Below are 22,150 nucleotides of genomic sequence, written 5' to 3' on the forward strand. Positions count from 1 at the left end.
AGTTGTATGTCTTTAAAAATATTATAAATTTAATTTATTCCTGTTGAATATATGTTATTAAACTCCTATAAAAATTTTTCTTAACAGCTCCTTCACCAGTGCAACCACCCTTCTTCTCTGAATGTTCATTGGGGTATTTTTCTCCAGCACCATCTATTTCTTTGCCTCCACCACCTCAGGTTTCTGTAAGTGAGGATTGGTATGATTTCTAAGAAAGTTTGGTTGCCTTGTGTCTTTTCTAATTTGTTTTGAAAAGCTGTCATGTAGTTAATAATTAGGTTTGAGAGCATAAAGTCTGCTTTCCAGAATTAACAGCTGTGAAATCTATGGTATATTAGTTATTGGCAGGCTATCAATCTGGTAGATTTTTTCATAGCTAATTTTTAGTCTCATGTTGGACTTTCTTTCAATACTTAGCATGTTTCCTTCTTTATTTTTGCTCCTCAGAAAATGTATTCTTAAGCAGAATAAGAATTATCTATTATTTTGGATTTTTTTAGAGGGTAATTGGGATTTAAGTGCATTTAAGGTGCTTCTGGAAACTTTTTCCTTTCTCGTCTTTTGATTATATAGTTGTTTTTAATTTGAAAATTCAGTAAAGGAAAAGCATTGACTGGTTAAAGAAAAGTTGATTTCTTTTCAACCTACTTTTGAAAGAACTGCCAGTCAGTCCCCTGTTAAAAAAAGAGAAAAGGCAGTGGGGGAATCACAAAGTGATTTGTAAGTTTTCTCTGGATTGAGACAACCAGGAGCTCACACTGGCTCTGTCTTAAGGGGTTAGTAGGAGCTTTGCCATTTCACAGTTCCTAGGCAGACACCTGGCGTCCTCCTGGAAAGTTTAAGATGAGGGGAATATTAGAGTAGAGAGTGAGAAAGAAACATTTTTTTTTCTTCCTTGAATTGTTTTAAGTGCCAAGAGAAATATTGGAAGGTCTTTGAAGCAAAAATGTGTGCAAATGCAGGGATTTGGGTAAAATTAACTGTCTTTACAGATGCTCTTTAAGAAGCCATTTCACACGGATTTTATGAGGGTAGTGGTGGTGATTTCTCACATTTAATTCTTGATATACTCTAGACTGTTCCCATCCAGAATCCCTTTGGTTCCTAATTTTTAATTTTTAGTTAAATATCTGTTTGTTTTCAGGTAGTCATCTAGAGAGATAGATCCTGTAAAATTTGATTTCTCTATCATGAAGTTCATAAATTAAATTACAGTTGATTTTAACTTTTTGTAAAAATTATACTTTTTCTTGGCTGAATATTGAATTTGGGTTAGTTTTGAGATTTCCAGTATACTTAGTTCACTTATTCTTACAGTAAAGTAACAACCTGATGTTTACCTTTTTCTAATTTGGTATTGCTGTAGCGATAAATGCTTGGAATGAGTAAACTTTGCATGGTAACTATTGTTTCTTTTTTTTATATTAACTAGTCTGTACCGCCTTTGAGCCAGCCTTATGTGGAAGGCTTGTGTGTTTCTCTTGAACCTCTACCTCCTCTACCGCCTTTGCCACCTCTTCCACCTGAAGATCCAGAACAACCTCCAAAACCACCTTTTGCAGATGAGGAAGAAGAGGAGGAAATGCTGCTTCGAGAAGAGCTACTTAAATCTCTAGCGAATAAAAGAGCTTTCAAGCCAGAGGTAATTTAGGTACCTGAACCTCTAGGTGGTGCTGTTGAGCTTAGTTTTAGGTAGGACTACTCTGCTAGTCTGGGATTTTTTGGGCTTTTCAGTAAAGTAGGGATAAGTCTGTTAACTAATTTGCTCAGTACTTTTAAAGATGACAGGAATTTCATTTAAAATTGCTTAACATCTGTCTCTTCCTTCTTTAGGAAACATCCAGTAATAGTGACCCACCTTCACCTCCAGTTCTGAACAGTTCACAGCCTATGCCAAGAAGCAATCTGTCCATAGTCAGTATTAATACAGTCTCTCAGCCTAGGATACAAAACCCAAAGTTTCACAGAGGACCTCGTCTTCCACGAACTGTGATCTCGGTAAAAACAAAATAATTAGTCCCTACTCTTACTTAAATATCTTGTGAGAAATTTGTATGCAGTTTTGCTGTCCTGTTCCCTGCCTCTAGTTTATTATATATAAACATACTTTTTTTTTTTTTTCATTTATTTTTATTAGTTGGAGGCTAATTACTTTATAATATTGTAGTGGTTTTTGTCATATATTGACATGAATTAGCCATGGATTTACATGTATTCCCCATCCCGATCCCCCCTCCCAAAGTGAAATGGGAGCAGTTTTTCACTTGAAAACTGGTAGAGTTTATGATAATATTTTTGAGAAAGCATTATTTTCATCTGAGGGGTATTCTTTCCCCTGTCATTTCCTCAACTTTTGTTTTATATAAATTGGTCCTTTTAGATTTTTCATCTATTCTAGAGTCAGTTTCAGCAAATTTTATATATATATAGTTTTTCCTATCTTTGCTTATGTTTTTGTAGTTAATGACTGTACTGTAATGAAAGACTTTATAATGTTTTTCACTGTTTGTTAAGGAGATTGAAATGACAGTTTCTTTCTACTTTGTTTTCTAATGACTTTGAAATAAATGTGGAGAAGGAAATGGCAATCCACTCCAGTCTTCTTGCCTAGAGAATCCCGTGGACAGAGGAGCCTGGTGGGCTGCTGTCCATGGGGTCGCACAGAGTCGGACATGACTGAAGCAACTTAGTATGCATGCATGCATAAAATAAATGAAGCAAAGCCAAGTTGAAATCTTGCCTCTGTTAGGTTAACATATCCTCTGTATATCCTCTATATACACATGAAAGCCATAAAGTTTTATTAGTAATAATATAGAATTACATTTTTTCTGACTTTGAAAGGTTAGTCTAGATTGCATTATGTTTCTTTATAGAAAGTTGGTTAAAATAAAACTTAATGAAGAAGATGATGATAGTAGTATCTAGAATATTTCATTTTAGTATATAGAATATAGAATATTTTAAGTTTTTGGTATATCAGTAAAATACAGAATCTTATGTTTTTGTGTATCTGTGGAGTGGGACAAAGTTGGTCAATTAATGCAGTATAAACAGAAGGAACCATAGACTGCTTGAAACCTATTATTTTTATGAATTTAAATTCATACAGGTAAAGTGACTTCTTCAGTGTCGTGAAGCTAATTGTGGTAGAGCTAAGAAAAGGATAGTGATGCATTTGTTGTCAAGAATAACAAATATATTGGCTTTGCAGCTTCCAAAGCATAAATCAGTGGTTGTAACACTAAATGATTCCGATGATAGTGAATCTGATGGAGAGGCGTCCAAGTCAACTAATAGTGTTTTTGGTGGATTGGAGTCTATGATTAAAGAAGCAAGACGAACTGCTGAGGTAATTAAGTGCAGTAATGAAAGATGGAAAGGTTTATTGACAGTTACTAAAATTTGCTTGTTTTTCCTGAAAACTAGACCTTAGAGGTTTAGATTTTTTAATATATTGAATTTATGATATATTTTTTGTACTTGTATCACTGAGTTTATATTATGAAGTGTGTATAAATTAAGATAGATTTAACTATTTATTTATTTATTTTTTCATTTATTCAAGATTTAACTATTTAAAAACCCCTTTTGTTTCCAGACTAATCCTTCTTTCAAAATAGTAAAATAGTGTGGATAATTGTCCTCTGTACTAAGGAAATTTATTGGTTTGCGATTATATTACCAGAAAATAGTTTTACTGAAGTGTGTGATCTACTTTTGTCCCTATATGTATTTGCAGCATTTGTTTAGATATGAAATAGTTCAGTTATTTTTAAACCGTAGGTCTTGACTGCTTAGTGGATTGTACAGTTAATTGGTGGTTAAAGGCCAGGATTGTTTCTTTTAAAGGAATAGAAAATAATGATCAAGATATTTATTTCTAAATATATAGATGTGTACTGGATAATGTAAAATATAGATCTAAGTTGAGGTTATGAAAGTTTTTGATCTAGTTGACTTCAAATGTTTTCTAGCAAGCTTCAAAACCGAAAGTACCTCCAAAATCTGAAAAAGAGAATGATCCCATGCGAACACCTGAAGCTCTGCCTGAAGAAAAGAAGATTGAGTATCGATTGTTAAAGGAAGAGATTGCCAAGTAAGTAGCATTTTTTGTAGTTTGCTTTAAAGGTGTGTGCTATTTGCAACACTTAATCTGGATAGAGTTTATTGGCATTGGGAAATGAAGAGGATGCTGTTATCCAAGATGAAGAGTTAATGTTTTTATAAGTTGCACAGAAGGGGGAGCCAGATGATCATCTATAAACTTGGATGCAGTCAGTAATGCACTGAGATACAGACAGCCTAGAAATAGATAAACGCTGTTATAAGGAGAACTGCACCATCAGCTTTGGATGCCAGCTTGGGTCATGCACATTGGTCATCATTGTTATTAGTCAGTGTTAGTCACTTAATATTTTTACTTTATTTTATGAAAAAGATTACATCTTTAAAAAATAATTTCAGTTTTTCAGGGAATAATTTATCAACCTTTATTGATTATTTTAGTCGTGAGAAACAGCGTTTGATCAAATCAGATCAACTGAAGACAAGCTCATCATCCCCAGCAAACTCTGATGTAGAAATTGACGGAATTGGCAGGATAGCATTGGTTACTAAGCAGGTTACAGATGCAGAAGCAAAGCTTAAAAAACATAGGTGAGTCTCATTATCTGGTTATACTGCATGTATCAAAATGTTCTATATTAGAAGGATGCCTTTTTGTGCTGTGTGTCAATAATAAGTACTCTGTATGCTTACTAATCCTTTCATACATGGTAGACCTAGAGAGGCTATAATTTTGTGGAATTGTCCATTTACAGTACATAAAATAATAGTATTAATATTTAAACAAAAATACCAAGACTTCAAAATAGTTTTCTTTAGATTTATGTATGGCCTATTCATTGCTAAAATGAAACTCTTTGTTTTGGAATTTTCTTTAAAACCTCTGGCACGTTTTTAGAAATACCTTTATTGGAAGCATATTTTTATTGTTAAAGGTAGACTTAATTGTTCGGAATAAGTCATTACTTAGTGTGTTCAGTAAGACACATGGTCAAATATTGTTATTATAAAAACTATGATATGCAATAACCTTAAGACATATCCAGAGTATTATTTGCCGTAACACTAAGATGTATGAAGGTTTATAGATGAAATATGGCGGTGACCATAAATCTCTAAGGAAATGGTATGGTATGTATATTTTAAAGGAAATTAAAATAAATTCATTTAGCTTCTGTTTCTTTAATAACTTTCATAACAAATGAAAAGATTTTTAAAAATTGTCTTTCTAGTCCCCATCCTCTTTATCGCATATTTATCACATAGCCTCTGTCTTTATGATTGATTCAGTTGTTGTGACTGTTTGAAATATGGTATCTTTCTGGGAAAGATGCTTTTTTTTTTTTAGCCATAATATTCAGTAGTTGAAAAGATGGAAATCTGTATCCATAAATTTGTCTTTCTGTCCTGATTTATACTTCTTAAGTTCATAGTTGTAAGTTAATTAAATGTGCTTGTTTATGTTTATTAGATGTTTGTGTGTTTAATAAACATTATAAATGAACATTATAAATGAAACCAACATAAGGATTTTCTGTCTTTAAGTCCTGGTTTTTCAGGAGTTATTTAGGGCTAAGTTGAAATTTACTGTTGATAGCTTTTCAGCTATAATTCACATTACTCAGACTTGTAAATTCCCTGGTTGTCCAGTGGTTAGAACTCTGTGCTTTCATTCCAGAGGGCCCAGGTTCAATACCTGCTGTGGATGTGGAACTAAGATCCCACAAACCAAATGGTGGAGCCAGGAAAAGATTAACCCTTAGTTGCTTTCATAAAATTTAACAGTGTGTATCTGAATACTTGTGTGATTGAGGAATATGAAAATATTTATCCTTTTAAATATTTACCTCTCTGTATCATGAACATAATTTTAAAAATGAGCTATTACTTTTTAAGTTTTTTATTCTGATGATGTTAGTCCACTACTAATTTAGAAAAACATTAATAATTTTGTTATTTCCCAACTAGGATTCTCTTGATGAAAGATGAATCTGTTTTAAAGAATCTAGTACAGCAAGAAGCTAAGAAGAAAGAATCTGTTCGAAATGCTGAAACAAAAATTACAAAACTTACAGAGCAGCTTCAGGCAACAGAGAAAATTCTGAGTGTCAACAGAATGTTTTTGAAGAAGCTTCAGGAACAGGTAGTGTTCTTTTTTAATTTAAATATTGTAGTCTCATGTTTACTACACATTTTTATGGGCCAAATTTTTAATAAAACCATAAACCAAAGCCATCAAAATATATAACCTATATATTGTTCTTCATTGAGGCATAATGTTAGCACATTTTTAATTTTCAGTTGAATACCCTAAAGCTATTATGTCTAAGAAGGTATTGCCTCTCCTAAGATTTACATTTTCAGAATTACCCTTTATTTCAGATTCACAGAGTTCAACAACGTGTTACAATTAAGAAAGCTTTGACTCTGAAGTATGGAGAAGAACTTGCTCGGGCAAAGGCAGTGGCTAGTAAAGAAATAGGAAAACGTAAACTGGAACAAGATCGCCTTGGAGTAAGTTGTTGGTAGAATTATTTTATGTTTGAAAAGGAGAAGGTTTTAATAATTCTTTTGGGGATAAGAGATGCATGAAAAATTCAAGGTTTTTCCCTGCATATTCAAAGAGAATAAGATTAAAGCTTTGTTTTTAAATGACATCCACATTTTTGGAAGCTTATTTTTTGTTTTTATTTTTTGTTTTTTATATATCACAAAATAACAAGCAAATCTGTTGGAGGCTTTTGTTAAACTTTTATTCTTGTTATTGACTTAGTTTTATAATATTGGCATTGTTGGGATAGCACAATTATCCTAACAAAAATTGTTTATAAAATCATAGCAATATAAAATATTGATATCATTTTCCCCCCAGCCAAACAAAATGATGAGACTGGACAATTCTCCAATATCAAGTCCAAGAAGGCATTCAGCAGAACTGATTGCTATGGAAAAAAGACGGTTACAAAAGCTAGAATATGAATATGCCCTGAAAATTCAGAAACTGAAAGAAGCCAGGGCCCTAAAAGCAAAGGAACAACAAAATATTGCTCCACTTGTGGAAGAAGAACCTGAATTTTCTTTACCTCAACCCTCACTTCATGATCTGACTCAAGATAAATTAAGTCTGGACACTGAAGAAAATGATGTTGATGATGAGATTCTATCTGGTTCAAACAGAGAAAGAAGAAGATCTTTCTTAGAATCCAATTCTTTTACTAAACCTAACCTTAAGCACACTGATACACCTAACAAAGAATGTATAAACAAACCTACTAAGAATACAGTAGAAAAACCAGAACTTTTTCTAGGGTTAAAAATTGGTGAATTGCAGAAATTGTATTCAAAAGCTGACAGCTTAAAACAACTGATTTTAAAAACCACCACAGGCATTTCAGACAAGGTTTTGCATGGTCAGGTAACTGAACATTTCATATTCTTTATGAAATCTAGAATTCACCCTAGCCTTATTTGCCTTTTGAAATTGCTATTTTCTTTTGCAGGAGATTTCTGTGGATGTGGATTTTGTGACAGCACAGAGTAAAACAACAGAAGTGAAGCCGTGTCCGTTCAGACCCTACCATAGTCCCCTTCTAGTTTTTAAATCTTACAGGTATAGGAGAAAGATTCAGTAAGCTTGAGTTTCAGGATTGCTCCTTATTCTTAATAATATCTTAATCTTTAATGTTTGATGACAGTGAAAAAAGTTGAATCACTGAAAGAACGAGCTCATCATTTTAGGAGATAGAAAGATTTAGGTGCTTTGTTGTAGGACTTGAACCAAACAGGAACTAAGAGTTAACTCAGACTTGGGTTTATTAATTCTTATCAAATTCTAATTTCTGGCTACTGATGGAATTGTGGAAAATTCTGAATTACTATCTGTTAAGGATTTTAGGAAAAGTAACAGAGATTCTTATGTAAATTTTTAATATTGCTTTTTAATTTTATTGTTACTTTAATGAATAAATTAGCTAGCTTTCATAAAATTGATTTGACATTTTCAGATGATTAACTTTGGCAGGTTTGGTTTTTTTTTTGAAACTCTTTAGAAGCTGTGTAACTGTTAAATTGGCATGGTTTTATTAGAATCTGTGAAACTGTTAAATTGGTATGATTTAATCATAAAATCACAAAGCACCTACCTGGTAGTATAGACTTTTTCTTTGGTTTTCTGGGTGGCTGGTAATATGTAGAAGAAATACCAATGTTATATAGCATTTTATTATGTGGTAAGAAAACACTACTTTGAAAACCCTAGGATATTTTTGTTCTTTATTTTCTATTTCAGGTATTTTATGTCCTGAGTGTAGAAGTAGTTTGTCCTTGTGACTTGATATTCTAGTTGTTTTCTAGAGTTAATTTTACTATTAAGTAATTAAATAAATAGTAAACTCAGAGTATCAACACTTTGAGAAAGAAAAAAATGAAAAAATGTAAAATTTTCTGAGGACTGTTTGTGGAGCATCGTAATGTGCCTCTCGTTTTAGATTTAGTCCCTACTATCGAACCAAGGAAAAACTTCCCCTGAGCTCAGTATCATTCAGTAACATGATCGACCCGGATCAGTGTTTCTGCCGTTTCGATTTAACAGGAACATGTAATGATGATGATTGTCAGTGGTGAGTAGTTTACATTTGTGAACATTTTATAATTTAAAAGCCAGTCTTGGTCATTAGCTTTGACATATACATGATTATCTTTTCTGTGTTGTTATTTTAGGCAGCATACACAAGACTATACACTTAGCCGAAAACAGCTATTCCAGGATGTTCTGTCATATAATCTGTCTTTGATTGGTTGTTCAGAAGGAAGCACTGATGAAGAAATTGCTGCTGCAGCAGGTTTTAAAGACCTCTTGTTTCCCAAGTGAAAATTGAATTTAGGCAATTTAAACCTTTTATACTCAGTTGTTGGTATCTTTAAATAGCTATAAAAATTCAGTACAGTTATCTGTGACACCTTATCTAGGTCTGCTCTGTCCAGTACAGTAGTCACTAAAATAAAAAGTCACTTCCTCAGTCACTCTGACCACATTTCAAGGGCTTAGCAGCCACTCTTGAGCTCAGTCGTGGTCAGTAGCTTACCAGTAAGACAGTGCAGATGTGGCGCATTTCCATCATTGTAGGAAACTCTCCACGGAGCTCATCTGACTGTTTCAGTTTAAAAAGAGTGTGCTAACATGGCTGCAGAACTTTTACTGATGATTTTAAAAGACTCTATTTTTATTCCTTTTAGAAATAGAGGGGATTGGAAGTTGAGATGACTGTAGGTGAATTCTACAATGAAGTAAAAAAGAACTTTATACAGTTTGACATTGTAGAAAGTGTAGATTACTGCCAGACATTGTGTGTAAATGTTGTTAAGCTTTTCCCCAGATTTACTGCCAAATATTAAACCTTAAACTACAAGTCTTTTGGAAGTAAGGAAATTGATATTCGTTAAATTCAGTATAATCACAATTCTTAGTGATTGTAACAAAACAATCTGTTTAATCATTCCTAATTAAGGACCTTAATTTTCACTTGTTTAGGTTGTTTACTTTTTTTTCAACCCAAATTGGGGTACGTAATATGGTAGGGTTTGCTGTTTTAGTTGAGATAATGTAGGCCTTGCCCTTTAGAAGCCATAGATGTTTTTGACTAGTACCTTTAATTTTTAAACTGTTCTCTTCTTCATACTCTTTAATTAGCCTCATCTCTTTAATCTGTGTTTTTTATACTTCTTATGAAGATAACATTGCTCTAATTTCAGAAAAATATGTTGAGAAACTTTTTGGAGTAAACAAAGATCGAATGTCAATGGACCAGATGGCTGTTCTCCTTGTGAGCAATATCAATGAAAGTAAAGGCCATAGTAAGTATATATATCTTTCTCTTACACAAAAGGACCTTATAGTTTATGAGAACAAATTTTTGGCATTGTATAAAAAATATATTTATTGTTTCTGAGTAACATGATAGAATAAATTTAGCTCTTTTTGAACACTGGTTATCTTTCAGAACTGTAAAAGACTAGTTCTGTTAAATAACAGTCTTCTCCTATCTACTTTAGCACCTCCATTTACAACCTACAAAGATAAAAGAAAGTGGAAGCCAAAGTTTTGGAGAAAACCTATTTCAGAGAACAATTTCAGTAGTGATGAGGAACAGTCTACAGGACCAATTAAGTATGGTAAGAAGTAATTTAAGATCCAGAATCATTAAATGGTGGTGTCATTTCTTTGTCTAAAACTTTGCTAATCTTTTGATATAATCTGTGGATGCACGCTCAATTGTTCAGTTGTATCTGGCTCTTTGCGACCCCATGGATTATAGCCTGCCAGGCTCTTCTGTCCATGGAATTCTCCAGGCAAGAATACTGGAGTGGGATGCCATTTCCTCCTCCAGGGGATCTTTCCGACACAGGGATTGAACCTGTGTTTCCTGCATCTCCTGCATTGGCAGGCAGGTTCTTTACCACTAGCTCCACCTGGGAAACCCCTTGGTATAATTTACTAGCCTTTTAAAATTTTTCATTTTTAAAAAGCAGTGATGCTGCTTGGTGTTTAAGGCAAATAATTCTTCCTTATGCAAGACTACCCCTTATGTAACAGGAATGTGGTTCCATGACCCATGTTCAGTAAATGCAAGGATCACCCTTTGGTAAATGTGAAGGCTTTAAATATTGCTAAACCTACTTGAGTGGGGAGACTGCTCCCATTTGAGAACTACTGCCTGGCCTATATGTCCTTCTTGAGAACAGGCATTCTGTTTTGTTTCATCTTTGAGTCTGTGTTTTCTGACATGCAGTAGGCTCACAGAATGAATGAATTAAATGAGTGAACAAAGTAATGTGTGAATGAGTGCTTTACTGTCAGGCACATCTTACGTTACAATCTCAGATTTTCATAATTACATACTATTTGTAGATTAGAAGATGTGTTCTTATGTACTTACTTACATTAACACTTTTTCTCTAATTTAAATGTAGTGGAATATATAATCTTCATAAATTATAATTTTCTCTTAAAACTTAATGAATGTGAATTATCAGTTGGTATCATTTACCCTTAGAGTAGGGAGGTCATACTTCTTGTTTGCCCAGAAGAGTCCTACTTTATATCTGTTGTCCTGGTGTTATTTTTATAATAACACCCCTTTTTACTCTTAGAAGTGTCCTGATTTGGACAATAATCTATATGACTGATTTGGTTTAAAGCTATAAGCTTTAGATTTTTATTGATAAAATTATTTGAGAGATGAAGCTGGTTTTTTCCTTAGGTTTGTGGACTAGAGAAATTGTGAGGCTAACTTACTTTTCCTCATAGCCTTCCAGCCAGAGAACCGGGTAAATGTTCCAGCTCTGGATACAGTTGTCACTCCGGATGATGTCAGATACTTTACAAATGAGACTGATGACATTGCTAATTTAGAAGCAAGTGTGCTTGAAAATCCTTCTCATGTACAACTTTGGCTCAAGCTTGCATACAAGTACTTGAACCAAAATGAGGGGTAGGTCTCCTTTTAATCTTTGTGTAAGCTGTTGCACTTTTATATTTTTATGTTTGAGGTTTATTTCATCTCTGGTAATCAGGTTTCCCTCCTAGTATCAATGGAGCCTTTGTTTTTTGACAAAGCGAAAAGTACTTAATTGTTTAAAAGCTGTTAGAAAAAGTTTAAGATTACATCTTGAGTTATGTGCATGGCTCAGTGTATGGGTAATAATTTAGCTACAATCTTTAACTTAAGTAGGCTACTTCAAAGTAGTATCAGTTAAAACAGTAAATTCTGAGCCGTCCAAGAATTAATCATTGCATTTTTTAAGAAGTCAGGTAGTCATGGTCTCTTAATAAAATTTTGATAAAGTCACAGTGTAACAGGTTAAATTTCATGTTAATTATCATTTAGAGATTTAAAGTTTGTCTAAGAACCTCTAAATTCTGGTGGACTGACTTTTCTGTTAGTGTTACATTATGTATATTCACATAAGATAAATATTAATTTATCTCAAAAATGACAACTCCTATTACATAATTATGTTTCTGACTCCTACTTATTGATAGGTTTGCAGAAATAATCTTTTATGACCAGGAGTAATAATTATTGCTATAATTTTGGAATTATAATAGGTTTATTTTTCCGACTCTTTGCAACACCGTGGACTATAGCCCACCAGGCTGCTCCGTCCATGGGATTCTCCAGGCAAGAATACTGGAGTGGGTTGCCATTTCCTTCTCCAGGGGATCTTCCGGACCCAGGGATCGAACCCAGGTCTCCCGCATTGCAGGCAGACGCTTTAACCTCTGAGCTACCAGGGAAGCCCTAGATTTTAAAGGCTGCTTTATCTAAAAACTTGGTATAAAAACTTTTTTAAGGTAGCACTACAAAGTGCTAGTACATCACACATGCCTGAATATGGTGCTTTTTAACTTGCTCTGTGTGTCATTTTCATGTTAATGGGATAAGTTAAAAGTGTTTTGTTTTCTGACTCATTTACTGAACGAAGGCCCAAAAACTGTACATTATTTTATGAATAGGATCATGAGAGACAATTTTCTTCTCCAAGAGACAGCAAGCCCTTGACTGTTGAAAAGAACTATTATATTGAAAGCCTTGATTACTTTTTGCTGGTAGTAGCTGGCCTTGAGAACCACTGTAAATCATGAGATATTACTGAATATGGACAGAAAGCACATTTGAAGTTGATGATCTAGTGGTTTTACAACACCATATTTTTATCTGGTAAATGCACATTTGAACATGCACTTAAAAAGGAATTGTTGGCTTTATGGGAAAATTAGGACATTTTTGGACAAATGTGATATAAAATTTTAATCTATTTCTCTTTATCATAGGTGATTCTAGCTCCTTGGTAGGTTCTAATAGAAAATGGAATTTAAAAGTTGACTTATTAGACAGACTGATTTTTTTAAAAGTATTTTCAAGCATTCAAATACCTTTTCTTTCAAATACGTAGGCTGTGTTCAGAGTCCTTGGATTCGGCTTTAAATGTTCTGGCTCGAGCTTTGGAAAACAACAAAGACAATCCAGAAATTTGGTGTCATTATCTCAGACTGTTCTCAAAAAGAGGAACCAAGGAGGAGGTGCAGGAAATGTGTGAAACAGCTGTTGAATATGCTCCTGATTATCAAAGCTTTTGGACTGTGAGTAGAAACAATAAAGTTGTGTGTGTGTGCATTATCAAATAATTCTTCAGGCCATCTTAAATATTGATATGTAACTTCATAGATTATATGTTTTGTCTGCATACAGATATAATAATAAGCTTACTTTCACTGTCCAGTAACCTTAAAACCACTTCTCTGGGTCCGGATTAAGTTAAACTAAAAAAGAAGACAGTATTTAGTGAAGAGGTGTTTTTTTGTTGTTGTTTACTTTATTGGTAATGAAAAAAGATAAACATTTTAAAGCATTTCACGCTTACCTATTCATAAGCAATTTTATTTTGGACACATTAAGTGAATTTTTGCTAAGTACCTGAAAATAATTTTTAAAAACTTTATTTTTTTTTAACATATTCATGAAGGCCAGAAAACATTTTGGTCTTTTTATTATGTTCTCATTACTTATGAAAATAATCTGTAAATCATACTAATATTGAACCTTGCCAAATTAAAAAGATTTGGTGAAAAAGTTTTTCCTCATTCTCTGAGAAAATGGAATGTTGCCTACCTATGCTTAAAATTATGATTACTCCACTTCTAAATATTCATTGATATGTTAAGTTTTACTGGCTGAACTCAGGAATTATTAGATTCAGATAAACTTTCATATAAACCTATGGCTGTCAGATCTATCATTTACTTGCTAACTGAAATTCGGAACAGATAGATTTGGATAACATAATATCCCTTAATGAATGAACATAACGCTTTCTTATTCTACTAACTCACTGAATAGATTTAGACAGTGAAAAATGCTTGATTTTTAACCAGAAGCTTTATATCAAAATTAGTGCTGTTGATCAACTCAAGTTAGAGTGTGTAATGTTTTTCCTGAAGTTGTTTGATCTTTAAAGGACTTCTTAATTCTTGCAGTTATTTTGTCACATATTTCTTATATGAATTTTATTCTCGAAATTTTTATACAGTCACACACCTGAGCAGTGCAAATTGTATATGGTCATAAACACATGAGCTTTTGAAGATCTGTTGTGGTCTTGCTGCCATTTATCTATTGATTCAATCAAAGGTGAAATGGCTTCAATGGTAATTCCAACAGTATATCTCTCTTGTTTTAGTTGTTATCTGATTCCACTATCCAACTTAGTACTGGAAGATGGGTTTATACATATTTGTAATTATCCTTTTTGCAGAAATTGAATTTTTAATATATGACAATTTCTTAGTAAAATGTGAAAAATCTATAGTATTAGATTATTCTTGTGAAGCAGGAGTAATCATCTGAAATCCATTTGGACAGTTTCTGCACCTGGAAAGCACCTTTGAAGAAAAAGATTACGTATGTGAGAGAATGGTGGAATTTCTCATGGGAGCAGCCAAGAAGGAAGCATCAGATACTCTGTCCTTTCAACTTTTAGAGGCTCTTTTGTTCAGAGTTCAGCTGCACATATTTACTGGAAGATGCCAGAGTGCACTTGCAATTTTACAGGTAAGCATTTATTACAGCATTTAATGGCATTATGTAGAGAATTTTTTAAAGGTTTAAAACAGTAGAGCTAGCATTGCTTAATGATGAGGCTTTAGATTTGAATCTTTGCCACTTTTTAGTAAGTTGTGTGAATTTGGGCAAGTTTGTGACTGTTTCCTCCTTTGCTTATTTAGTAGGGATAAAAATCTTTAGAACACTCTTTAGAATATTTATGAAGTTTAAATGAAAATAATACTTGTTAAGTATCCACCAGAATAAACTTCAATATTCTAGGGATTCACATCATTAAGGGGATTAGTCCATAGTGAAAATCTTCTATATAGGTGTGGTGGGGTTTTTTGTTTGTCATTTTTATTCTGACTAGATTTTGAATATTAAGACACTTTAAATATACAAATAAATTTAACCTTTTCATTAATTTGTCATAAGCCTTAGTATAGTGAAAATTATGTTAATCTGTTACTGATCTCTCTAAAGAGTTTTTTCATTTAAAAAATTGGTGACTATCAGAAGTTGGACTTAGCTATTTAAGAATCATGCCAAAGAAATAAAACACTTCTAATCTTCTTTGCCTTTGCAGTTGAATCTTATTAGGAATATTTTAAAAAATATCTTCAGATTATTTTTCCATTTTACCTAGAATGCATTGAAATTGGCTAATGATGGAATAGTAGCTGAATACCTTAAAACAAGTGATCGATGTTTGGCATGGCTGGCCTACATACATCTTATTGAATTCAACATTCTCCCTTCAAAATTTTATGATCCATCTAATGCCAATCCTTCAAGAATTGTTAACATAGAACCATTTGTAATGCCGTGGCAAGCAGTTCAAGATGTAAAGACTAATCCTGACATGTTGTTAGCAGTATTTGAAGGTAAATATAAACATTTATAAATTATTTAGAACATCAGCTTATTGCTTATTCTTCATAATAAAGTGAAACAAATTTATATATTACAAATTGTAGTTTTATGTATTTTTATAAAAGATTTATTTATGTTTATTTTTGGTTGTGGTGGGTCTTTGTTGCTGCACGCAGGCTTTTCTCTACTTGCAGTGAGTGGGGGCTGCTCTTTCTTGAGGTGTGCGGGCTTCAGTAGTTGTGGCACATGGGCTTAGTTGCTCCTGCTGCATGTGGCATCTTCCTGAACCAGGAATCAAACTGGTGTCCCTTGCGTTGCAAGGCAGATTCTTAACCACTGGACCACCAGGGAAGCCCCTGTAGTTTTATTATATAAATGCTTTAAAGATTAAATCAGATAAGGTGAGCACGGTCATGTGTGAAAACCAGGAACTGTACTACATTACATAGGTTTTCTGATTACCCGGCAAAGGGTTTCAGCTAAGCATGTAAATAATACAGCATGTTTACATAGGTTTAATGAGTTGATTGAATCACAGAACCAGGTAAATTTTGTAAAGCAATCAATGTGAAATTTAAAAGATAATACCTTATTTTTTCAAGTAGTTAGTATTTTCTCCCTCAGTCAGTTGGGTTTGATTCCTCTCTGTACTAACCAAGGTATCTGCTTTGAAATAATAAGATTTAAAGCCTGTTCCCTTCTAATAAAAAGTATATCGCCTAGTCAGAAGATAAAATCTATACATAGAACATCAATCAACATGTGAGAAGTATAACTTAGCATATAGTCTAAATTCTGTGCTTAGAGAAGAGACTGGGATCTGTGATTTAGAGAATTACATGGTACAGGCCATAAACCTAAAGGGAAGAGGTTATTGCAGGTTGGCACGATCAAGTATGTCTTCATAGAACACTTAGGACTTGGAGCTGCACTTTGAAGCTTGATTATGATGTGACTGACATAGTGACGCTCATTCTTGAAGCTGGGACTCTTTGTTTTATTTCTGTTTCTCAAGGGCCTCTGCAGCATACTGAGTGCTTAGTAAATGTTCATTGAATAAACTAGGGAAGAAAAAAGTAAAAGAAGGACATTCCTATTAGGGGAAGTAAGTAAACAAAAAGCAACAAACAGATAAGAATTGGTGCAATGTATTTAAAGAGAAATTAGAAGAAGGAAGTCCTTATCAAAATGAGTTGTGATGTTTAGTTGCTAAGTCATGTCTGACTCTTTTGTAAATCCCACGGACTTCAGCCTGCCGGGGTCCCTCTGTCCATGGTATTTCCCAGGCAAGAATACTGGAGTGGCTTGCCATTTCCTTCTCCAATCAAAGGGAGACTTTTGTGATAAAGAATAGTAGCAATTAAACTAGATAAGTGGAATGATACTAGGTTTTCAAGAACTTTGTGTGGTAGGTTTGATAGCAATAGAGAATCTTTAAGAAAGAAAGAATGTGCTGGAGAGAAATGATACCAAAGGTAGGAAAACCAACCAGAAGCCAATGGCCATAACTGAGGCATTAAAGAAAGTAACCTGGGAAAGAGTATTTATTGGAGATATCTAAGAGACAGATGAAATATCAGGGAAGAAGAGAAAAAATAGTCAAAGATGATTTCAGGGTTTTGAGACCAGGAAAAGGAAAGTATGCTAATAGAAAACTGGTGAATTAGAAAGACTGCTAGTTAGAGTGTGAATGATAATTGGTGTGACTGATAATTGGTCGCCAAAGTAGAAATCCTTGTTGCTAGAAGGAAACTAGGAAGTGTACCTTAATTGGGCAGTTATGGAGAGAAATCGATTTGAAAGTTACCAACATAGAAATTATTGTATTATGTAGTATTTTGCAATTTTTAATGTGCTCCCACACTTAAGTTATTCAGTAGTTGAAGCTATGAGATACTTCCTTCAAGGAAATGGAGATTTAAAAATACAGCAGTAAGGGGTCAAAGAGAGAATTAAGTCACTGAATGAGACCAAGAAAAAATACAATCTCTTAGAAGCAGAAGCAAGCAGAAATTAAGAAGAAGAAGAACATTATCAAATGCTAATATAAAGATAGATTTATTGAGAGAGGATACTTACAAGCTAACTTCACAAGGGCTATTTCAGAGTGGCTTTCACTTAGCAAATCTGAGAAGTTTAGTTTAGCAAGTCTGCTAAGTTTAACTTAGCAAATCTGAGAAGTCATGTCACTATTGGGCAAGAAGGAAATGGAGACAGTGGTGCAGAGTGAAGCAATGGAGGACTATTCTCTAAGGAGCAGATCAAGTAAAGGACTCTTCATAAAGGGACAAGTGTTCTGAAAGAGTAAAGAATTGTATGAATCTTAATTATGCTGAATTGGTTCATAGTGCTTTTCAGGTCTACTGTATCCTTCTATTTGCCTTTATATTCATTCTATTAATTTTTGAGAGTTTGATATTGAAACTCCTACTAAAAATCTTAATTACTTAAAAAATTGTAGTATATAGAACTATATGTAACTCTGTTCTGTGTTTTCCAATTGTCCTGCAAATGTATTACCATACTTTCATAATTAAAAAAAAAAGTTAAAAAAAAAAAAGATAGGGAAAGTGTTAACCATGACAGAAAACTGGAAAAAAAAAAATCAAGTTTGGGGGCTATGTTTAAATGACTGTAGATTAGCAGAGCAAGGCCTCTTGAAGCAGGTGAGAGAAAGATGAAAAGATAATTCATTCTTTAATTTTCTTGATATAATTTTTCAGGAATCTAGTGTAAATGCAAAGATATATATTTAGATGCAAGAGCTAATAATGGATGTTTTATTCTTAACAGGAAAGTGAGGATAAGAGATCAGTTTTAGGAGTTTGGAGATAATTTGAAATATCTCCTTTAGGTGAAAGCCAGGAGCTTAATAAAGGTGAATAAGATATGGTCAAACAAAAGAAGAAAAATTCACTTAGTATTTGATTCATGTTTTTGTGATGTTTTTGAGTAGATGCGGTGAAAGCTTGCACAGACGAGAGCCTCACTGTTGAGGAGAGAGTAGAGACCTGTGTCCCACTTTACACAAACATGATTGTTCTGCACCAGCTTCTTGAGAGGTAAAACTTAATTGACGAGCAGTTAACCTCATATTAAAAATCAATTTTTCATGTGTTAAGATGTGTATTTTTCTTGTGAAGGTATGAGGCCGCAGTGGAGCTTTGTAAATGTTTATTGGAATCATGTCCCATGAACTGCCAGTTGTTGGAATCCCTTGCTGCTTTATATTTGAAAATGAATCAGCTTGACAAAGCCAGGGCAGTGTGGCTTACTGCATTTGAAAAAAATCCTCAGAATGCAGAGGTTTTTTATCATACATGCAAATTCTTCATCTTACAGGTAAAAAAAAAAAAAGAAAAGAAAAAAATTCTTTGTTTTCCATAATTCTTAAATATGATGTTTTTGTTTCACATTCATTTGTCCTTTAAGATGTTTCAGGCATCAGGTTCTCCAGGATGTTTTACTGATTGTCTGCCCTTTGCAAACTGTGTTAGGTATTCCTTCTCTTTCTTACAGAATACCCCATCCATAGTTCAGCCATTGTATCACATTGTAAATTTGCTTATGGCTGCTTTATATACTATACTAAGAACTCCTAGAGGGAAGGGAGCTCCCCTACTCCTCACCTAGCACAGAGCCAAACATGTAATAGAGCTTAATGCCTAATTGGTGAAATTGGTGAATGAATTTGCTTGTGGTATATTGGATGTTAAGCTGTTTATTGGTTAGTTGAGTCTGGAGATCAAAATACAAAACTCATCTCTACCTCCACCTACTCAAAAAACCTAATCTACTCATTATTTTGGGAGTGATGTTGATGGTGGGCCTTTTCCTCCCTTGAAAGGTTTTAATTAATTAATTAGCCTAATGTATATCTCTCCTCCCTCTTTTAAAAATAGAATCGAGGAGATAATCTTCTTCCATTTTTGCGGAAGTTTATTGCATCCTTCTTTAAACCTGGGTTTGAGAAGTATAGTAACTTGGATCTGTTTCGGTAAGTTTGTAGAAGACTGAGAAATGGTGTAGCTTAGTGGAAAGACTACCAGTTTTTGGTGGATTGGTTATATTTTAGACTTGATTTTTTTTTTTTAAGATACTTGAATACTGTCTTATAGATCTGTTATAAGAGCAATAAAATTTAGTAAAAATGGACACAAAATGTAAAATGCTTTATACTCTGTATTATGAACACTTATAAAGGAAGTTTTATATTAACATTATGGTGATCCATTCTGCTTTTAATTATTGTCATTGTTAACTCTAGCACTTAATACTATATCAACAAACTATCCTGAGATAATCTCAGTGATTTATGGAAAAATAAATTTCAAATTATTGGATTGGTGACTTCAAGTGAATCTAAATAATATGCCTTTTTGAAAAAAAAAAATTCTGAAGAGGACTGCTTCAACTTCTGAAAGCTTATTGAGTTAGAGCCTTGAGCGAATTTTCTTTTCAACTATCACTCAGTAGCTTATCGAGAATTCTGTATTTACTACCTTTATTTGTTTCCCTGTGAGTTCTTGTTCTAACAATAAGAGACCATAGCACATCATAAGGAGTGGGTTTTTTGGAGGCTTTTAAAAAGTTCTCTTTTATTCTTCCTCCTCATCTCTCAGTAGGGATCAGCAGACTTTTTTACTTAAGGGCCAGATAGTAAATATTTTAGACTTGCAAGCCATATGGTCTGTCACTACTAGTCAACCTTGCTTTTATAGCAGGAAAGCAGCCATAGACAGTATATAAATGAATGGGCATGGCTATGTTCCAGTAAAAGTTTATTTATGAAAATAGATGTAGTTTGCTGATCCTAAGTAAAATAGCATTGAAAGGAAAATATTTATCATGATACAACTTTATTATTTTATGTTAGAAAGGGCTGAGAGAAGGAAGGTCTAAGCTGAATATCTCCTAAAAAGTATTCTTATAGAAAATACTGAGCAAAGGTAAAGTCTTGGATTTATATGTGCAAGTCTAATGCTTGCATGCAGTTTTCTTTTCTTAGGTACCCCCTCCCTGCATCCTACCCCTCTGTATCGTAATGTTATATAAAAACATATTTTCAAAAATAACCCACATTTTGTTAAGTCAATGGTTTATCTGCCATAGGTTTTGAAATTTGACAAAAAAAAGTTTGGGGTCACTATTCTTTACCAGACTTGAGTCTTTTCTTCTGTCCTCTGATGGTTGCCAGTTTATTGACATTGTGATTTTATTTATTATTTTTTTCCATTTATTTTTATTAGTTGGAGGCTAATTACTTTACAGTATTGTAGTGGTTTTTGTCATACATTGACATGAATCAGCCATGGATTTATGTGTATTCCCCATCCCAATCCCCCCTCCCACCTCCCTCTCTACCGCATCCCTCTGGGTCTTCCCAGTGCACCAGCCCTGAGCACTTGTCTCATGCATCCAGCCTGGGCTGGTGATCTGTCTCACCCTAGATAATATACATGTTTCGATGCTGTTGTCTCAAAACATACCACCCTCGCTTCTCCCACAGAGTCCAAAAGTCTGTTCTGTACATCTGTGTTTCTTTTTCTGTTTTGCATGTAGGGTTAGCATTACCGTCTTTCTAAATTCGTTAGTATACTGTATTGGTCTTTATCTTTCTGGCTTAGTTCACTCTGTATAATGGGCTCCAGTTTCATCCATCTCATTAGAACTGATTCAGATGCATTCTTTTTAATGGCTGAGTAATATTCCATGGTGTATATGTACCACAGCTTTCTTATCCATTCGTCTGCTGATGGGCATCTAGGTTGCTTCCATGTCTTGGCTATTATAAACAGTGCCGCGATGAACATTGGGGTACACATGTCTCTTTCAGATCTGGTTTCCGACATCGTGATTTTAGTACTCTTCCTAAAGGTCTTTTTGCATTGCTGTACCTAAATTAACACTTACAGTTAATTACAAAAGAATAATTTGAAATGCAGGTTAAAGAGAAAAATTAAACTATTTTATGAGAAATTTAGAGATTGTACTGCTTCCCCATGCTGACTTTCTCCTTATTTAAATTAGATTGCTTTAACATCTCAGAGCACAGGTTAAATTCAAGGCTGAACAAGACTTTTTAAAACTTGACAATTCTGATTTTCCTTTTGTCACAAAGGTAATTATTTTAGCTTTGAAGAAAATGCTGCCAGTTTGTGCCATGGTCAAAAATGTTGAGATCTTCTTGATGTCAGCTTAATAAAGCAGAAAGTTATTCTGGGTCAATAAAAATTTGAAAGTGGGCTACCTCCAGATAATCTTCTCATTGTTTACTAAGTCATTTTGCTTAATTAATTTGTTACTGTAAATAATTCACAGTTCACCAAGAATTATGAGGAAAAAATATCCTGTGCTTAGTTTATATAGACAGTTTGAAGTCCTTCTTTACAGAGTGCATTTCTGTTAACTGAGGAAATCTTTTTTGAGTCAAATATTAAGAGAATGGCAGTAAGTTAGAGAGTATTCAGCATTGCCATACTTACTTATATTGATAAAACAAATTTTTTTGGCCACACCACTCGGTATGTGGGAACTTAGTCCCCGGACCAGGGATTGAACCCATGCACTCTGCATTGGAAGCTCAGAGCCTTAACCACTGGACC

The 22,150-nt window shown here is 33.7% G+C and overlaps 1 protein-coding gene across 3 annotated transcripts in view; it reads left to right on the plus strand.

Moving 5' to 3' along the window:
* Nucleotides 1-22,150, plus strand: part of ZFC3H1 (zinc finger C3H1-type containing) — a 50,632-nt gene that overhangs the window by 21,368 nt on the left and 7,114 nt on the right. For all 3 annotated transcript variants that reach the window (XM_043446255.1, XM_043446257.1, XM_043446256.1), the window contains exons 7-27: nt 88-185; nt 1,433-1,642; nt 1,834-1,998; nt 3,215-3,352; nt 3,978-4,099; nt 4,510-4,659; nt 6,037-6,211; nt 6,451-6,582; nt 6,941-7,483; nt 7,569-7,678; nt 8,556-8,687; nt 8,788-8,909; nt 9,820-9,921; nt 10,120-10,239; nt 11,375-11,558; nt 13,024-13,210; nt 14,490-14,678; nt 15,319-15,556; nt 18,502-18,607; nt 18,689-18,887; nt 19,448-19,542. In XM_043446255.1, coding sequence (XP_043302190.1) covers nt 88-185; nt 1,433-1,642; nt 1,834-1,998; nt 3,215-3,352; nt 3,978-4,099; nt 4,510-4,659; nt 6,037-6,211; nt 6,451-6,582; nt 6,941-7,483; nt 7,569-7,678; nt 8,556-8,687; nt 8,788-8,909; nt 9,820-9,921; nt 10,120-10,239; nt 11,375-11,558; nt 13,024-13,210; nt 14,490-14,678; nt 15,319-15,556; nt 18,502-18,607; nt 18,689-18,887; nt 19,448-19,542 — 3,517 coding nt within the window. The remainder of the gene's footprint in view (nt 1-87; nt 186-1,432; nt 1,643-1,833; nt 1,999-3,214; nt 3,353-3,977; nt 4,100-4,509; nt 4,660-6,036; nt 6,212-6,450; nt 6,583-6,940; nt 7,484-7,568; nt 7,679-8,555; nt 8,688-8,787; nt 8,910-9,819; nt 9,922-10,119; nt 10,240-11,374; nt 11,559-13,023; nt 13,211-14,489; nt 14,679-15,318; nt 15,557-18,501; nt 18,608-18,688; nt 18,888-19,447; nt 19,543-22,150) is intronic.

Source organism: Cervus canadensis, chromosome 25 (assembly GCF_019320065.1).
Source record: "Cervus canadensis isolate Bull #8, Minnesota chromosome 25, ASM1932006v1, whole genome shotgun sequence".
NCBI classification, from domain to species: Eukaryota; Metazoa; Chordata; class Mammalia; order Artiodactyla; family Cervidae; genus Cervus; species Cervus canadensis.